This window comes from Mauremys reevesii, linkage group 11 (assembly GCF_016161935.1).
Source record: "Mauremys reevesii isolate NIE-2019 linkage group 11, ASM1616193v1, whole genome shotgun sequence".
NCBI lineage: Eukaryota > Metazoa > Chordata > Testudines > Geoemydidae > Mauremys > Mauremys reevesii.
In genome coordinates, this window is record NC_052633.1 from 64,725,883 (window position 1) to 64,743,113 (window position 17,231).

The 17,231-nt window shown below is 42.7% G+C and overlaps 1 protein-coding gene across 7 annotated transcripts in view; it reads left to right on the forward strand.

The window, feature by feature from the left end:
* The window catches only part of SLC12A8 (solute carrier family 12 member 8), an 81,540-nt gene that overhangs the window by 10,695 nt on the left and 53,614 nt on the right, over positions 1-17,231 (forward strand). For all 7 annotated transcript variants that reach the window (XM_039495881.1, XM_039495880.1, XM_039495879.1 and 4 more), the window contains exons 4-5: positions 4,195-4,386; positions 8,396-8,627. In XM_039495881.1, the coding sequence (XP_039351815.1) occupies positions 4,195-4,386; positions 8,396-8,627 (424 nt within the window). The remainder of the gene's footprint in view (positions 1-4,194; positions 4,387-8,395; positions 8,628-17,231) is intronic.

A 17,231-nucleotide genomic window follows, 5' to 3' on the forward strand; every position in this document is an offset into this window, starting at 1 on the left:
GGTAAAATGTATTACCATGGTTACACATCCTCCACTGTCCTCCTCCAAGCAGCACTGAACAGTCATATTTCTAACATGGCAGTTTTAAATGGAGACCCTGCTGTTCCGTATAAAGGGCCCTGGATTGTGCAGCATTCTCCTTGATATCCAGGAGAGTCCCATGCGTGGCTCAAGGGTAGCATATATCCCAGTGTCATGGCTTAAGAGTGAGCCTGATACTGCAGCATGAAGCAGGGTCCAGCCTCGCTCAGTAAATTGTGCTGTTCCCTGCAGCTTCTATGTAGGAAAAGCAAAGCTTCCCGAGGGAATGTTGGAGCTGAACCCTGGACTTAATGTCATGATCCCAGCTGTTCTCAAAGGTACAAGAAGAAATTTTTAACATCTAGCATTTGATATAGCGCCTTTCTTCTGAAAGGGTAGGGATCTGTGTGTTTTTACAGGGAGAGAAATTCAGGGCCAGGTTCTGATCTCCCACAGCACCAGGGTATATTTGAAATAAGGTCAACGAAGTTACACAGTCTGAGGGGCGACTCAGGCCCGTGATAAAGAGATATCGATGAATCCTGTTGCCACTCCTGGGAGGAAATGAAGCAGCTGTTCAAAGGCATATAGCATTACTTCACAAGGGTTTATAGCAGGAAGTGTAGCTACGACCAGATCCAACTGAATCTGCAGGGGAAAGGTTTAATCCAGTCCTGCCAGGTTCTGAGTGCCTTCAGTTCCCCAGCGTAACCACTTTAGCTCACTTCCTGATTATATCATCTACATTTGGCATATCGGCTCAATGGGTACTGAGGTTCCCAGCCCTGGCTAGGCCCAGTGTAGTTCCCACATTGGCTGTTGGGAACAATACGCTTGTGAGAATTGCCCTGGGGTCTACAATGACCAAAAGGGTCCAGGCCTTCATTCAAGACTGTACCTCCAGAAACCCCCTCTCCCTTAGTTCCACCTAGGGGATTAGTTCATTACTGACTCAGAAAGCTGAGTGCCGCCCACTGAATCACCAGTGTAACTTCCTTCGGCTGCCATGATTTTCTCCTCCACGAATCATCCAGGGCCAATCCTTGCCTTATGAAATCTGATAGTCCATTCCAGTACAGGTGTCGCATCATCAGAAAGATCATCATTCCCAGCTCGATTACCCAGGGCCCTGTACTGATACCCATTAGCCAGACATAATAGGTGAGTTTTTTCATCATTTACTTCCCTGTTCCACATTAATTTCAACTGAGATGTCAGAAAGGTTTCCATAAGCCCTTCATCGACACCGTCCTATTGCCTTCATCCCTCACTTTGCTTTTTAATAGAAAGTTACTGGTGGCACAGTCAATAAATAAAGTAAAAAATCAAATAGAGGATTTTTAAAAGGGAAATGAGGCGTGATTGAAAATAATAGTATTAGACCCTGAAGTCACTGGGGCTTCACACAAGCACAGGGGTTTGCTTGCATGGATCTGATTGCAAGATCAGGGCCTTGGATTGTAAAATTGTCAAGACAGCAGGGGTCAGTCTTCCTATATATTTCTGCAGCGCCGAGTACAGAGACTCCCTGATTGTTGCTGGAGGTCTTTGGGCCCATATCGAAGTATTGGATAATAATGCTAATGATACACTAGGCCTTTAGTCTCAACTGTAGCATGTCCTGTCACGCATGTGTAAATAAGCTTCAGTGTTCCAGTTTTCTCTCCTGCTCTGCATGCTGCTGTGATCCCTGAGTGTGGCGTTCCTTCCCATGATGCATTGCAAGAATCAGTTCTGATTTTTAGGGTCTGTGTTATTGACTTTTCCTTCTGTAAATCCAAGTGGACTGTCCATTACCACAAGCAGTGGGCAAGAACTACCATCCTTCCTGGATGATTAATAGAAGTTATTTGCTACCAATTAAAAAAACACTGTTGAAAGTATTTCAGTGTATTTTTTAAAAAAAAGCAAGTTTTCAGTACTGTCTTAATCTGACTGTACATAATTGAGGCAAAGAAACAATTGTTCCTTTTTCTAAAAGCAAAACAAAACTAGATTATGAGGGTTCATGTGATGTAGACCCAGCTAGCAGCTGCATTCACAATGAGCCCTGGCTTCATTTTCTACTGATCCAATAAAATCAACACCTAAAACAGCAGGATATTGAACCAAAATAGGATTTCACAATGATAGCAACATCCTGGATACGTTTCTCTTTTTAAAAACAAAACAAAACAAAAACCCACCAACATCAGAAAGATCTGGGACTTAGACCAGCACAAAATAGAAGCAGCAGCCGCCTGTCGCTGATAAGAAACAAAATGGTGCCAGAGGCCAACGTGTCCTCAGATACAAGCGCCACTGGAATGGAGAGAGAGGCAACTTGGCAGCCAGCAGCAGAGAGAAATTATGCAAAAACCTTACCGTAGTAATGGGGCAGCGCTGTGGGGGAAGGAAGGGTGGGGAGAGGTTTCCAGTCCTCTCTGCATTGGCATTGGGTCCTGGATGAGTTTTCAGGGGAAGTGACTGAGATTCGGAGATCAGCAAGTTACACTACCTGGGGAAGTTCAGCAGGAACGTAGAGACACTCTCTTGACCCTGGAAAAGAGATTTCTGCAGCACGAAGAACAAGCATAAGACGGTGAGAACGGGGCTCCCAGGAGAAGCATTTGATGCCGGGACTCCCTGAAGTCACTGAACAGTCTCTAATTCTATTTCACTTTTGGACTTCTGACTTGAATAGAAAAGCCCACCAAACGTGGCAAGCTTGCAACTGAAGGCACACAAGGTATGCTGTCTCGTAAAGCTGTAGATGGTGGGAGGCCACGGGCTCTATGTGGCCTGGTTCTATGGCTATCAAGGCACACAAGCTGACTTACTCGCTGCAGTCACCAAAGGCTCCATGGCACATGGTGGCAAGAGCATTACATGTTTCTGGGAAGAATTGGGTTTCCTTGTAAGCCTGTGGGCCGAGGGGTTCTTGGATTCTAATACAGATGACCTGCTCGCCCATTCGCCATCTCATAACACAGCTACAGCAGTTGGATACATGGAAAAGGGATTTAAGGTAGGTCTGTTTAATGCACCTTAGCAGCTGGGAATTAGAGAACAAGCCAGCGCCATATGCCAAGGCAGCTGTTTGTGGACCTCTGCTCTAGATCAGGAAGTGAAAAGTCACAAGTTGCACAAATCCGCTTGCGATACCACCAGGAGGCGAGCCGATTTCCATGTTGCAGGCCACTGAACAGGCCTGCTTGAAAGCAGGGCTGTCCCAAGCATCTGCAGAAAGCTGGAGGAGCACATGGGTGTGGACTGAGAGATTGCGTCACACGAGACGGTGGATAGTCCAGATAATGATCAGCAAGCAATTACCTATAACATGTTTGTTTTTTCTCTTGTATATTCAGTTTTTCCTTCTGTTTTTGTAGTTCATTGATATGGGTGTTAGCAACATAGTAGTAGTTAGTGGCTTAGATTTTCAAAAGCATTTGATCTCAATTGGAGCCACTGGGTTCTGAGCCCTTTTGAATATCCGATCATTTAGGGGCCTAAGAAATGGGCAGTTTGAAAATCCAGGCTTTTATTTCAGGACCTGTTGCGAGCTGAGGTTTTTTGTTTTGTGTTTATCTGGCCCAGTATTTGTAACAATCAAAATATCCCCCCCCCCCACCTTTTTTACCTTGCGGCAGATTATTCATGGTTATAAGGGAGTTGTAACTGTTAAACTTTAGCTGAGTAGTGATCTGCCCTTGATAACACCCTGGTGTGTTAAATCTCAGGTCGAGGGATCAGTGAGATAACCTGATGCCCTCAGTTAGTTTATACAAAGTAGGGCTCTTTTGAGGAGACCCTCACTCACTTGTTAAGGGTAGAATTTCCTTGAAAGAACCAGTGGGGATAAATATTATTATTTGTACTGCGGTGGCATCTAGGAGCCCTAGCTATGGACCAAGAGCCCATTGTGCTAGGTGCTGCACATACACACAACAAAAGGATGGCCCTTAAACCTCAAAGACCTGAACATGTTTCAAGAATTTTACAATTAACATACATTTCTGTGGTTGCTAAATTTACAGGTGAGAAGTCTGTGTTTTATTTAATCTGAATATAAAATAACCTACAATGAATTGACACAATGTGTTATAATTAACTGGAAGCTCAGTGATAGGTTTTTTTTCCTACCCTGAATAATTTTCCTTGTGTTCTTCAGTGTCATTTTTTTCTCCGTTACAGGGAAACACCGGCATTTTAATGGGCATGTTTCTGGTGTCCTTTGTTGTCGTGGTTGCCCTGGTAACTGTCTTATCTGGAATTGGGGTTTGTGAGCGGTGCAGCATCGGAAGTGGAGGAGTCTATTCCATGATTTCTACTGTCCTCGGTGGTCAAGTTGGAGGGACCATTGGCCTCCTTTACATTTTTGGTCAGGTAAAAATGATTGTTACTGCAATCCTTTTCTTCCACGCTCTAAAATAAATAAGATGATCCCACTGAGAAGGAGGCTGGCTTGGAAAAGCAGAGTTGTAGGCATATAATTTCATTCCGCTCAGTATGATCAGGCTTGTTGTCACTCATCTACAGCAATACATCAACGAGTACAGATCAGTCCTGTCATGTTTGAACAGGGGGAATGCTATGATTTCCTCCCCATGTATGGAGCCATCTCTGACACAGTCTGAATTCCCTCTGCTGTCCTGAGGCACTGGTCATGGGAACAATGACCAAAACAGAATGAAACACAAAAAATGCCATAGCTAAGACATCTCATCTACAAGCAAGGAAATATTTAAACTGAAGAGGAAGAAGCCTATGTGGCCAAGTGGACAATACAAAGTCTACAGATCAGCTGTGGGGTTATACATTTGCCCACAGTGTACTAAATGTTTCCTTTTGAGGGTGGAGGAGTAAGAGGAGCACTTGGGGGAAAAGAGATTAGGTGGTTTGGAGACAAAGTTGCGTCTGAGTCATTAGGGAAGTGGAGAGGACCCGGAGCCCGTGTGGAGGAGGAGCTTATGGGTAGTTGATTTTGTGCACAGTTTTGCAGCTCTTTGTTTTTAGAGAAACCCTAACGTGCCACTGAGGTGGTGGACTGAAATTAAAGGGTTAAGAAACACAAACAACTATCCCTACCAATAGAAAAGTGATTATTAATGCCCGTCGCAATTGGAAAAAAATAGAGAGATTAGAAATACCAGAAAAGGTCATGCACAATGAAGAATTGTTCATTTAAATGCATTAGCTTGCAGCTGTCTTTAAAATCCTGGCCAATTTGGAAAGTCTACATCAAATACAAATTCAATAGTTACAAGACAGGGCATGCAAAAAAGTCACACATGTAAGAAAAAGACTTCCCCCAGCCTTTTGCCCTATAATTCCCCCAATCTCCCCCACTGCCTGGGAAAGCAACTGAGCTGTGCAGCATGTCCTGAGGTCATAGAATCTGGGCTCTGTCTAGGTAAATCCTTGGTCTGCCAATCATTTTGTGTGGGGGTGTGGGGTTTGGAGAGATGAGGAACTGGCAGGTGTTTAGCTGTGCTGTGTTTTATCCCAGTGGTTTTCAAACTGGGGTACGCATACCCCTAGGGCTACATGAGCTGTCATTGGGGGTACACCAGAAAATTCCTGTAATGGCGGACAACGCATTTTATTTAGTAAGACTTGGCAATCTAATCAATGTTTGATCTCTTTTCAGTTAAAACTACAGCCGCCATGAGACTCAGAATTAGAGGCACAACCCCCCAAGGGGGGCACAGAGGAAATTTGGGGGGGTTAATGGCAAAGAGCTGGGCCCTACTTGAAGTTACAATTTTTGGTTGCTCCCTCCCACCTCAGACAGGCTGGGTGGCCCGCTGAGGTGATTCAGGAGGTGGAGGTGGTGCTCCCGCCCTGAGCTCCGCCGCATGGCGTTGCCACTTGTCCCCCAAAAACATTGCTCTGCCTCACAGTTTGGTGACTTCTAAAAGCTGTTGCTAAATGGAAGGCAGAAATCTTTAGTGGGGGGGGGGGGGGGGATAGTTCAAAAACATTTAAAAATTACCCATTTCCATGGTGCATTTATGGAGAAATTGACTCCACTGTAGAAGTCACAGCAATAACTTTATATCCATAGAAATATTTCATTCTTCTGGCGAAGGTAGGGTTTATCGAAGGAAAGACAGACTGTTGCTTCAAGGCCACTGATAGTGTTGAGACTAGCAGCAGCTCCTTCTTTCTCTCCACTCTCTGAATTATCCTTTGCAATATACGTACTGTTTCCTTTTACTTGGCTTTGTTATGAAAGTAGAAGGATCCTATTTAAGTCCTTCCAAAAACTGGTGTTAGTCAGTTGAAAAGAACCCTGAAATCCTAAACTGCAGTGCTCCCTGCAAACAGCTACATGGCATTTCGCTCTACTTTCAGGATTCTTTCTTGTATTAGGCTTTTCAGGCTAATGCATTTTGTTTCGAGTCAGGTTCTACTTTTCTTTTCAAGTCTGAAATGCAATCTTTTGTGAATCTCTCATCACAACACTAGACGTCCTTTCATAAATTATATTTTTAGAAATTCTCTGTATTAAACATGCATATTGAGGGAAAGGTTTTGAAAACTTAGCATGGATGCATTGCGCGCACTCATTGTCTGCCTGGAAATACCTGTCCATGAATGCACAGACGCTAAGTTGGTGGAAATCAGTATTGTTCCACTTAAGTCAATAAAGCAGTGCTGATTTACCCTAGCAAAGGATGTGATCTATGGTCTGTTAATCACTAGTTACTAAGGGCTTGATTTAACTCTTGTTGAAGTCAATGGAAGTCTTTTGTTTGACTTTCCTGGGAGTTGGATTGTGCTCTTTGTGACTGACTGACCAGATTGGGTCATTTGTCCTGGGACCACTGGATCTAAAAGCATGAGCCTCTACTGCTTGAACTAAAGGACAAGGACCATTAGTCAAGAGATAGTGGTTGACGCAAAGCTGAATACATGGCCTGACCATTAGAGGGGGACAAAGAGCCATGCTGTGTCAACATAGGTTGCACACTCACCCTGGCTGAGGAAGTTCATCCTAAACTTGAGAAGTCCACAGCAGTTCAGATACCCATATGGGCCACCAATTTGTAACACTTGTGCACACTTTGATTTTTTGAACCCATATGGTTGGTGCACACTGATGTTCACACGTAACTGCCCAGCTGCGCGTTGAAAAGGATTGTCGCTGAAATGTCAGATATAATAGGAAGGCGGAAAGTTTTAGTTTAGAGAGTTATACAGTGAATAAAAGTCCTCTCTCTTCCCAACCCCCTCCTTCTTCTTTGAATCAAGTAGTGCCACTTTGGTTCGGCAGGGAAAGGATTGCTTGGGTTTCTATCTTCTCTCTGGCATGAATTGTAGCCTTAACCTGCACACACTTCCCTGAGCTTTGGAACTCCATTCCTGCAGAGAGAGACACATCCAGTGAAGAACACAAGTCCTTCTCTGCATCAAGAAAAATAAACTGCTCTCCCCAGAGCTCATGGAACATGAGTTGCACAATACATGCTTATCAGTGCAGGCTGTGTTCCAGTAAAGAGACAGGGAACCGGTGGAACAGCAAACTTTAAATCCAAACTAAATACGGAGTTAAAAACCTTGAAAACAATAAAGCGGGAAGCAATCAGTCATTCTCCAAGCAGGTGCTCCACAGAAAGAAAGGAAAACAAGAAACTACAGAGATGCGCTCTTATTTTGCGCCTTGGGTGGGCAAACGTATTTTCTTTCACTTCAGAGTATTGTTCAGGAGATGCTCAGTGTCTCTGGGGTGTCAGTATGACAAATTCATACTGACCTCACCATTGCTTTGTGTATTCACTGAGTTTTATTCTGTTGCTTTAAAAAAGGGTGACAGTCTCAGAGCCCTAAGTCCCCTATTTACCTACAGAACAGGTCCAAACTTTCTTACACTATCCTGGCAACATACCTCATTCCTGTGTTTAGTCTCCATGGGAAAGTTTGGCCCAGGGAATCCTCAGCCTCTCTGCTAAAGTTACGCTTTGGCCGTGGGTGGGTCATTGGCAGTGGGCATTAAACCCAGGACAAGGAGCCTCTCTTGCCTGAGCTAAAAGCCCAGCTTTGTTACTGAAGGCTGTAGCAATCTCTATGGGTGGCCTAGCCACCACTCGAGTGGGACAGAACACCACCCTGAGTAGGTGGGTATTACATCAACAAGGGTGCAAATTGCGATGTGGCGCCTGTCCTGCAGGGATTTGACTGAGAGAACCAAACTCCTCTCACATCCCCCATGGTGCAGCCATCAGATGGTAACAACCTTCAGTCAATACCATCCTGGACTGGCTGAAACTAAAGGGTGAAATACTCTGCATCTTGTCACCAATCCTCTGAGCCATCCAACATCCTCCAGTTCGGGCATGTTAGGCAGTACTTGCGCTGGGGGTGGGGGTGTTTATGTTTAAATGTCATTCAGTGTGTTGCAGGTGCTATGTACATCACCGGGTTTGCAGAATCCATCTCCGACTTACTGGGTTTCAGTAGCACTTGGGCAGTCAGAGGAATTTCACTGGCAGTCTTACTAGGTCTGCTTGGAATTAACCTGGCTGGTGTTAAATGGATAATCCGTCTCCAACTCTTACTGCTCTTCCTGCTGGCTGTTTCTACGCTGGACTTTGTCATTGGATCATTCACGCACCTAGATCCAGGTAAAACTTCATGAATGCTTCATGTTTACAGTTGCAACAGAATTTATAACGTGTGTTAAATTTTGTTTTCCCCTTAATTTATGATTCTGTGAATTTAAAAGCTGGACAAAAATATAGACCAAAACTTCTAAAGGTGGATCCCTAAAGTTAGGCACCTAACCAGAGCCCCTGTTCTGCAAACACATAGGACATCTCTACAGCCTGAAGTCAACCTATGTTAGGTCGACTGCAGTGGCTGATGTCCACGTAATCCTCCTTCTATTGGAAGTGCGCATCCTCACCAGGAGCACTTCCACCTACTGAAGAGGGACAGTATTGGGGGAGGCTGAGAGCCAACAGCTGATGCAAGTAACGAAGTGTCTACACAGACACTGTGCCACCCTAACTTCACCAGCATAAGCCCTATGCCTCTCGTGGAGTTGGGGTTATGATGTCCATGTAATAAGGCACTTACATCGGTGGGATAAGGTTGTCGTTTGTACACTGACGTAATTAGGCTGACGTAAGCTGCAGCCTAAGACAGAGGTAGACCTGGCCTAGGATACATCCCTAAACACAGGTACCAATGTTTGCAGGATTGGGACCATAGGTGCCTAATTTTGCTGCCTACATTTGGGTAACTACTTTAAAAAGTACTGTCTATAATCTTTTATTGCGTTCTTAGTTTCCAAAAGCTTTCTAACAATAGAAAACTGCCTGCACAGACAGAGTTGCTATGTCCAATGAACCAGTTTTTAAAAGAGTTGTATCCATAAAGATTAAGGATAACAAATTTACATTAAGAAGTTTTTCTTATCAGTTTAATGCCTGTAATGGCCTTTAAAAAATAAAACCGTCAGCCTATAACGAATTGCATGACAGCACATCAAACAGTTTAGATAGTCTGGGCAATATTGTCTCATTTTTCCCCCTTGTGTGTCTGTCGCCCCCCCCCCCCCCCCCGTGTATGTGTCTATATTCATCTTCTGTCTCTTGTTTTAGATTGTAAATTCTCTGGGGGCAGAGACCATCTTTTTGTTCTGTGTTTGATTCTACAGCACCTAGAATAAGGGGTTCTGGGTCCATGACTGAGGCTCCAATGGGTTGCCATAAAACAAATAATAAATAAGAATAATAATCATCACCAGGATAATATTCTACTTATAATGTAAAAACCCGATACATATTTGAAGAATAATTTTGAAAATTTTGTTTAGGTTCTTTTTAGATATGCCCTTAGTCATCATAATCAGCAATTGCTATTGGAGCTGGATGAAATATTAGCAAGAATATCCAAAATGCTTGAAATTTGAAAACTTTTGGCACTTCATTGTGACTTCAATATCAGTCCTCTTTTTCTGTAGCTTTTTGCACTGAAATGCACCACGTTCAGTAAAAATTGGTCTTATTTTCAAGCAAATATTGATCCGTTTACGAGCAAAGACATTTTCAGGATGACGGGTGTCCTGGTTAAGGAGGGGAATATTTTCTGGGATAAGTCTCTTTAGGCTGATTGTGGTCCAGGGTTGGAGACTGACATCGCTGCATTTAATAATAACCCCACAGTATGGAGCAATGTTAACCCTGCGATTTTCTCTAAGCCGGGGGTCATAGAAGCATATTGCATAATGTGATTGCAATGAAAGGAGTGGATGAATGCTTAAGTAACACTGACCACAAAAAAGTGCAATTATCCAAATAAACAGAAGGTGTCACTTTATCTTTGATTTCCCTCCATTCCCAAATGCACCAGTGTTCTTTTAATAAATGGACACAGTCCATTTTTCATTGTCCTTAGTTTTGATTTCAACATTAAAAAAAATATATAACTGCTGAAACAGGGATGGGAAGATGTCACCTTGTAAATATCCGTAGCCCAGCTGGTTTGAGAGAATTTCACATCAAGCTATTTTGTGCTTGCAATGCTGATAGCAAGCATTGTTCTGATGTCACAGGACTTAGACCTGAGAGAAAGCATTTTATGATTCGTTGTAGGAAGGAGGCTCTGGGAAAACAATTTTTTTATTTCATCATAGTAAGTGTTGCAAAGTTAAACCTGCTTTACCACTCAACTGATGCTTGGAAAGAAAAGTAAATTGAGGAACGTTGTGCTAGGCACAGAAAATTGAGTTAGTGTGCTTTGCAAGAATAAAGGAGGCGGTGTTATATAACTAAAGAAAACATTAGGAGGATTCCAGAGTTGTTCACTGTTCAGTTAACTTCTCTTGAGTAGAGGGGAACTGGGCCTAAAACTAGCCATCCTTTTTTTAATAAAGAGGAAAAAATAGATACAACGTAAGAGAGACACTATGGGTATGTCTACACTGCAAAAAAAGACCCATGGTAGCAAGTCTCAGAGCCCAGGTCAGCTGGCATGGGCCAGCTGCAGGTGTCTAATTGCAGTGTAGACATAACCAGAGAGGCTCAGGCTGGAGCCCAAGCTCTGAGACTCATCCCCTCGCCGGGTTTCAGAGCCTGAGCTCCTGCCCAAGCCCGAATGTCTACACTGCTATTTTTAGCCCTCTAGCACAAGCCTGAGTTAGTTAATCCAGCTCTGATACTTGCTGCCACTAATCTTTTTTTTTGGAAGTGTAGACGTACTTTATAGCAGGAGGACGAATATGGAACTGGAAGGAGAGAACAAGAGGAGGAATATAAGAAATAAAGAGAGAAAGAGAAAACATGCCCAACTTTACAGCTGGAATTTTTTATTCCTTTATTAGTTTTCCTTACATGAATTTATCTGATAGAAAAGAGAGAGGAGAAAGGAAGGGAGGTGGATGAGAGGTACCCAGTTTAGCAGTATGGAATCTACAGTATATCTGTGGCCTACTTGAGGAGAGGACAATTTTCCGGGTGAAGAAAAGTCTCTTAAGGCTGATTGTGGCTCAAGGTTGGGAGATGTGGGTCCCAGCACTTCATTCATAGAATCATAGAATCTCAGGGTTGGAAGGGACCTCAGGAGGTCATCTAGTCCAACCCCCTGCTCAAAGCAGGACCAAACCCAACTAAATCATCCCAGCCAGGGTTTTGTCAAGCCTGACCTTAAAAACCTCTAAGGAAGGAGATTCCACCACCTCCTTCCAAGCTCCCTATCCCCCCAAAGTGTGCAGACTATATCTATTGGCTTAATGCTTGTTTTGAGAAGTCTTCATTTGTGTGATTTACAAATAACTTTATATATGAGAGACTTTTTTTTTTTAGTTGTCTGAAAAGTGTATTCATTGGGAAGTCCTGCATTACCCCCGAAGGCCTCTGAGTGGTATCTTAGCCTTGATTGTAAGCACTAGGGCTTTGGAAAGAATCGCCCGCTCTGTCTGGATTTCCAGCACTTCCTTTAAAGTGGCGTAGATAAATTAGCCTTGATTGTGTCTGTTTACAGGAAGCCTTTCCTACAAGGCAACGTCTAATGATTTACAGAAGATAAATACAGATATTGATAAACCCAGCTGATCTTTTTCACACGTTCTGTTGGTTAATACATGATTTTGTAACTGCAAATAGAAGGACCCCGTTCAACTAGGCAATAGCTTTGCAAGAAATCAAATGGATGCTGCCTGGCTTTGAGGGAAGGGAAGTGTGTGGTGGTTTAAAGACAAATAAATTATCCTTGGCTTTGGTCAAAATATTAGTCTCAAGAATTACTTCCGCCCTTGATCAGTATCTTACATCTTCAGTATTTGTGTATAATCAACCTTTTGGAGTTTTAGATCTGTTGCAGCTGGCTGCTAAGTTTGGTCACATGAGGACAGCTTGAGTAAGTAACAGGCCAGTAAGCTAGGTACCGAGGGTAAGAGAGAGGCACTGTGAGACACAGTGGTCTAGGGGATGAACATGGATTGGGAGTCGGGTTGTTCTGGGTTTTAATCCTGACTCTGACACTTATTATCTTTAAGACACATGGCAAGTCACGCAACCTGTTTGGGCCACAGTTTGCCCACCTGTAAAATGGAGATGTGGTACTTGTGATATTTCTCCATCTCATAGACTTGCTAAAGGGACTAGTTATTGTCTGCACAGCACTTTGGAAACATGGAAGTGCTATATATTTTTTTCTTTGGATTTTTAATAGTCTACATGAATGCCCATCCAATAATAAGGGATGTCCTGGACGCTCATTTAAAAATATTATTATTAGGGCTGTCAAGTGATTAAAAAAATTAATCGTGATTAATCACATGATTAATTGCACTGTTAAACTATAATAGAATACCATTTATTTAAATATTTTTGGATGTTTTCTACATTTTCAAATATATTGATTTCAGTTACAACACAGAATACAAAGTGTACAGTGCTCAATATTTATTTTTGATTACAAGTTTTTGCACTGTAAAAAACCAAAAGGAATAGTATTTTGCAATTCACCTAATACAAGTACTGGAGTGCAATCTCTTTATCATGAAAGTTGAACTTACAAATGTAGAATTATGTACAAAATAAACTGCATTCAAAAATAAAACAAAGGAAAATTTTAGAGCCTGCAAGTCCACTCAGTCCTATTTCTTGTTCAGCCAATTACTCAGACAAATAAGTTTGTTTACATTTGCAGGTGATAATGCTGACTGCTTCTTGTTTACAATGTCACCTGAAAGTGATAACAGGCATTCTCATGGCACTGTCATAGCCGGCGTCGCAAGATATTTACGTGCCAGATGTGCTAAAGATTCAGATGTCCCTTCATGCTTCAACCACCATTCCAGGGGACATGTATCCATGCTGATGACGGGTTCTACTCAATAACAATCCAAAGCAGTGTGGACCAACACATATTCATTTTCATTATCTGAGTCAGATACCACCAGCAGAAGGTTGATTTTCTTTTTTGGTGGTTCGGGTTCTGTAGTTTCTGCATTGGTGTGTTGCTCTTTTAAGACTTCTGAAAGCATGCTCCACACCCCATCCCTCTCAGATTTTGGAAGGCACTTGAGATTGTTAAACCTTGGGTCAAGTGCTGTAGCTATGTTTAGAAGTCTCACATTGGTACCTTCTTTGCATTTTGTCAAATCTGCAGCGAAAGTGTTCTTAAAATGAACAACATGTGCTGGGTCATCATCCGAGACTGCTATAACATGAAATACAGGGCAGAATGTGGGTAAAACAGCAAGGGACATACAATTCTCCCCCAAGGAGTTCAGTCATAAAGCAATACTTAAACTAGTGTCTTTATTTCATTCTGCTTGGACAGAGTCCCCTGGCTCTTCCCCCCACCCCACTCCCCTTCTCTAAACTCATCCCCAGACACACATACACAAACAGCTATTAAATAGGATATTGTCCAAAAACTCACTCCTTTCCTGTGGTTTGCCCTTATTTTTAGATTTTTGAGGCAGGACTGTACTTGTATAAAAGGGGTTTTCTCAGCTGGACTTCCTTTCTCTAGCTCACTCTTCCTCAGAGAACCCCTCAGGCTTTTATAGCCCCGAGCGGGAGCTGAAGCTGGTCTGGTTGCCAGGGCAAGTCAGCAAATAGCCCTGCTCAGCCCCACAATGCTAAAGTCTGACCCCTGCTCACACTGATGTGAACTGCAGCCCAAGAACAGTTAACCATTCATTTAATTCACCTTATCAGGGTAAGAAATGTAGGCTGAGAATTTTCACAGTGGGTTAGCATAATTACTTAGTCCATAGGTTACTAAGTAGGGAAATGTTGCAGACCCCACTGAGGACAGTGATACCTGGTAATTGGTCATGCCGCAAGATCCTGGGGTGACAGTGGGCAGCAAATTAAAGATGAGATGTAATGTGAGATGGCAGAAAGTGTCTCTGTGCAGTTCAGATGTCACTGAAAGAGCACTAACAACCCAACCAGTATTGAGAGAAATAATGCAATGAAGGAGAACCAGTAAGATTATCAATTGATCTGTGTCAAGCTCCTTGCCTAAATATGAATGACTGGGAAGATAATGGTGGGAGGTATATGAGTTTTCCCATGCAACTGAGTCCAGTGCTCTGCTGAGTGTTGCTGGCTATGTCACTCTTCCATTTTCTTTGGTAGTGGCAGGGCTTTCTGTAGCTGCTCCGTGGTACAGTCACCAGAGCCTCAATGTCCAGAAGTGACTAGAACTTTCACAAAATCTGGCCCCTTCAAGGCGTCTCAGGTTAGGCACCCAAAATCACTAGTCATTTCTGAAAATTTGGATCCCATGGTCCTTGTATGAACATCTGCCTCAATAAAATATGGTGCTTGCTTAAAGTGGAGAGCCTTAGTGTGCTAGGGAGTGAAAAGTAGCCATATTGTCTTGCTAGTTGGACACTGTATTATTTTTACTGAGTCCAATATACATGCCTCAGCACCAGAAAGTCCTGGTGCCCTTTGACCCCCTAATCAGGATTTGTGTTTGTTACAGTATTATTATATTTGTCTACATTGAACACCATTTTCTTTTTTGCCTTTGTCCTTTGTATTTGAATATTTACTTCTTGGGGATCATACATTTCAATATTCGTCTCTATTTGCTCCCCATAAAAAATATACGCTAAAGATAGAAGACTGCTGCGGAATACGTGATCCCTTCTTCAGAACAATATGCAAAGCCTTTTGGCCTTTATGCATAGAACATTAGAGTCATGGAAAAAGAAGATAAGGCCTCTGTTAATGCTCTACTTTTATTTTCCTAGCCTATCTCTAGTAATTTTTGTGGAGGGTTACTCCCAAATACTCCCTTCAAATAGGCGCCTGTTTTCCTGTTTTGGCAATTGCTTTCAGGTATTCTGTGAAAACAGAACTACTGAGGGAGTAAATAAAAAGGGTTGGCGCTGTGGGAGCGGGGGGTTGGAGGAGAGGAGATCTGGTGTTAATTTTGTCATGCTTCGTTCCTTTTTTGAGATGAAAAGAACAGCAGTTTACATTGAAATGGTGATGGTTTTGCAATTTTTAAATATCTAATGTTCCTTTAAAAGAAAATGTGTTCTCTTTGTTCTCAGTGTTCTCTTTGGCTGTGACTGCAAATTACATAATTAAACCCAGCATGGGCTAGTGGTGTGAACTTCAGACTGGGAGTTGGTTCTGCCACCAACTTCTCTGTGTGACCTTGAGCAAGTCACTTAACCTCTCTATGGAGAGGACCCTACAGTGTTAGGGTGGATCAAGGCCTGTGGCTTTTCCCCATCTGTAAAATGAGGTTTCATTTCATAAGAGATGCTGTGAGACATTAGTGGTGGGATTGAAAGTGCTTTTAGGCGTGCAGCTGAGGTGCTACATAAACACACTATATTATCCTATTGCTATTTCCAAATGTATCACTGTTAGGATGATTCTCTTTGGAGTTATTCTTCAGATAAACCACATCCCTGTTGTCACTCATTTTGGTTTTAGTATTTTGAAACTAGCTTTGCAAAACCTGGAAAAAACGTTTGTTCTCCCTTTTCTTCGAAGGGCGAATTATTTGAAGGCTTTTTATCCCCTGGGCTTCCTGTAACAGGACCGGGAGAAGTGACATTTGTTAGTCAGCAGCACTGCAGCTGGCTAGCTATAAGAGGAGGGGAGCCTCTCATGAGCCATTTCGCAGACAGGGAACCTACCACCGTCAAATCGAGTTCTCTGTTGTATAAACATCCCATCATTGTAAAGATCCTTAAAATGGTGTCTCAGGGGCTTTGGTGGACTGAGATTTTTTTTTGTTTGTTTGTTTTTTAAAGAAATTATCACAAAAAATTAAAAAAAAATCAAAGAATAAAATAACCCTTTTTGTCTACATGGTTTTTTTTTTTTGGGTGTAAGGGGCGTGCCCCGTTTTGAAAGAGAGGTACGGGAAGGATGTGTGTGTCAGATGATGTGTAGCTAATCCCACAGGCTTTATCCAGCCTGATTGCTGACTTCCTGGCTTGAAACACATCTGGAAATTGGCATCAAATTCTGAGTAGAAATCACGGAAGAAACGGCAACAGAAAATCCCACTTTGCTACTGAACAAGGTAGACACAGTGGTGAATAAAGCAGGAGACTGCTAATGCGATCTTTATTTATTAAAACACACGCGGTTGCTTTACCCAGGTTTTTCCAATTATAGCACATTGAATCAGCATGACATCACTTTTGACCATAGGCCAGTCTATTCAACAGTCTGGCGAAGAAATTTATTAACTGGTTACCTGCCAATTGTCTGGGATAGGAACTGAAGTATAGATGTGTTTTTAAAAAGTGATAACATTGTTAAGATCCTTGTTTAGATACTGACAGGAAGGTTACACAGGTCTGTATAGTCTCTGAAGTAAGTATTTAAAGAGAGAGGTTTTTTTAAAAAATTGATCCATAACTTTTTTGAGGGGCTGGAGTTATCACACTTGGACTCTCCCACTCCTGTGTAGGTTTGGAGCCTGCGTCTGTCTCTGCTCATTTTCCAGCCCCCACTGTACAGCCACTGCTCTGATTGTATTAAACAACACTGTGTTTTGTTGTGATGGTGTCTGTAGGGTGACACACAGACAGAGATTTATTACAACAAGCTGCCCTTTATGGACCCAGTCCTGTGAGCTTTCAAGGACCTCCTGCAAGTTGCCATGTGCCGTCATTTCCCACTGATTTCAGTAGATGACGTTCATCGATTTTTGAGTGCAGAAGGGACCTTTGTGATCATCGAATCTGTCTGAGGCACAGCGAAGTGAAGGGACATGTCCAGGGTTGC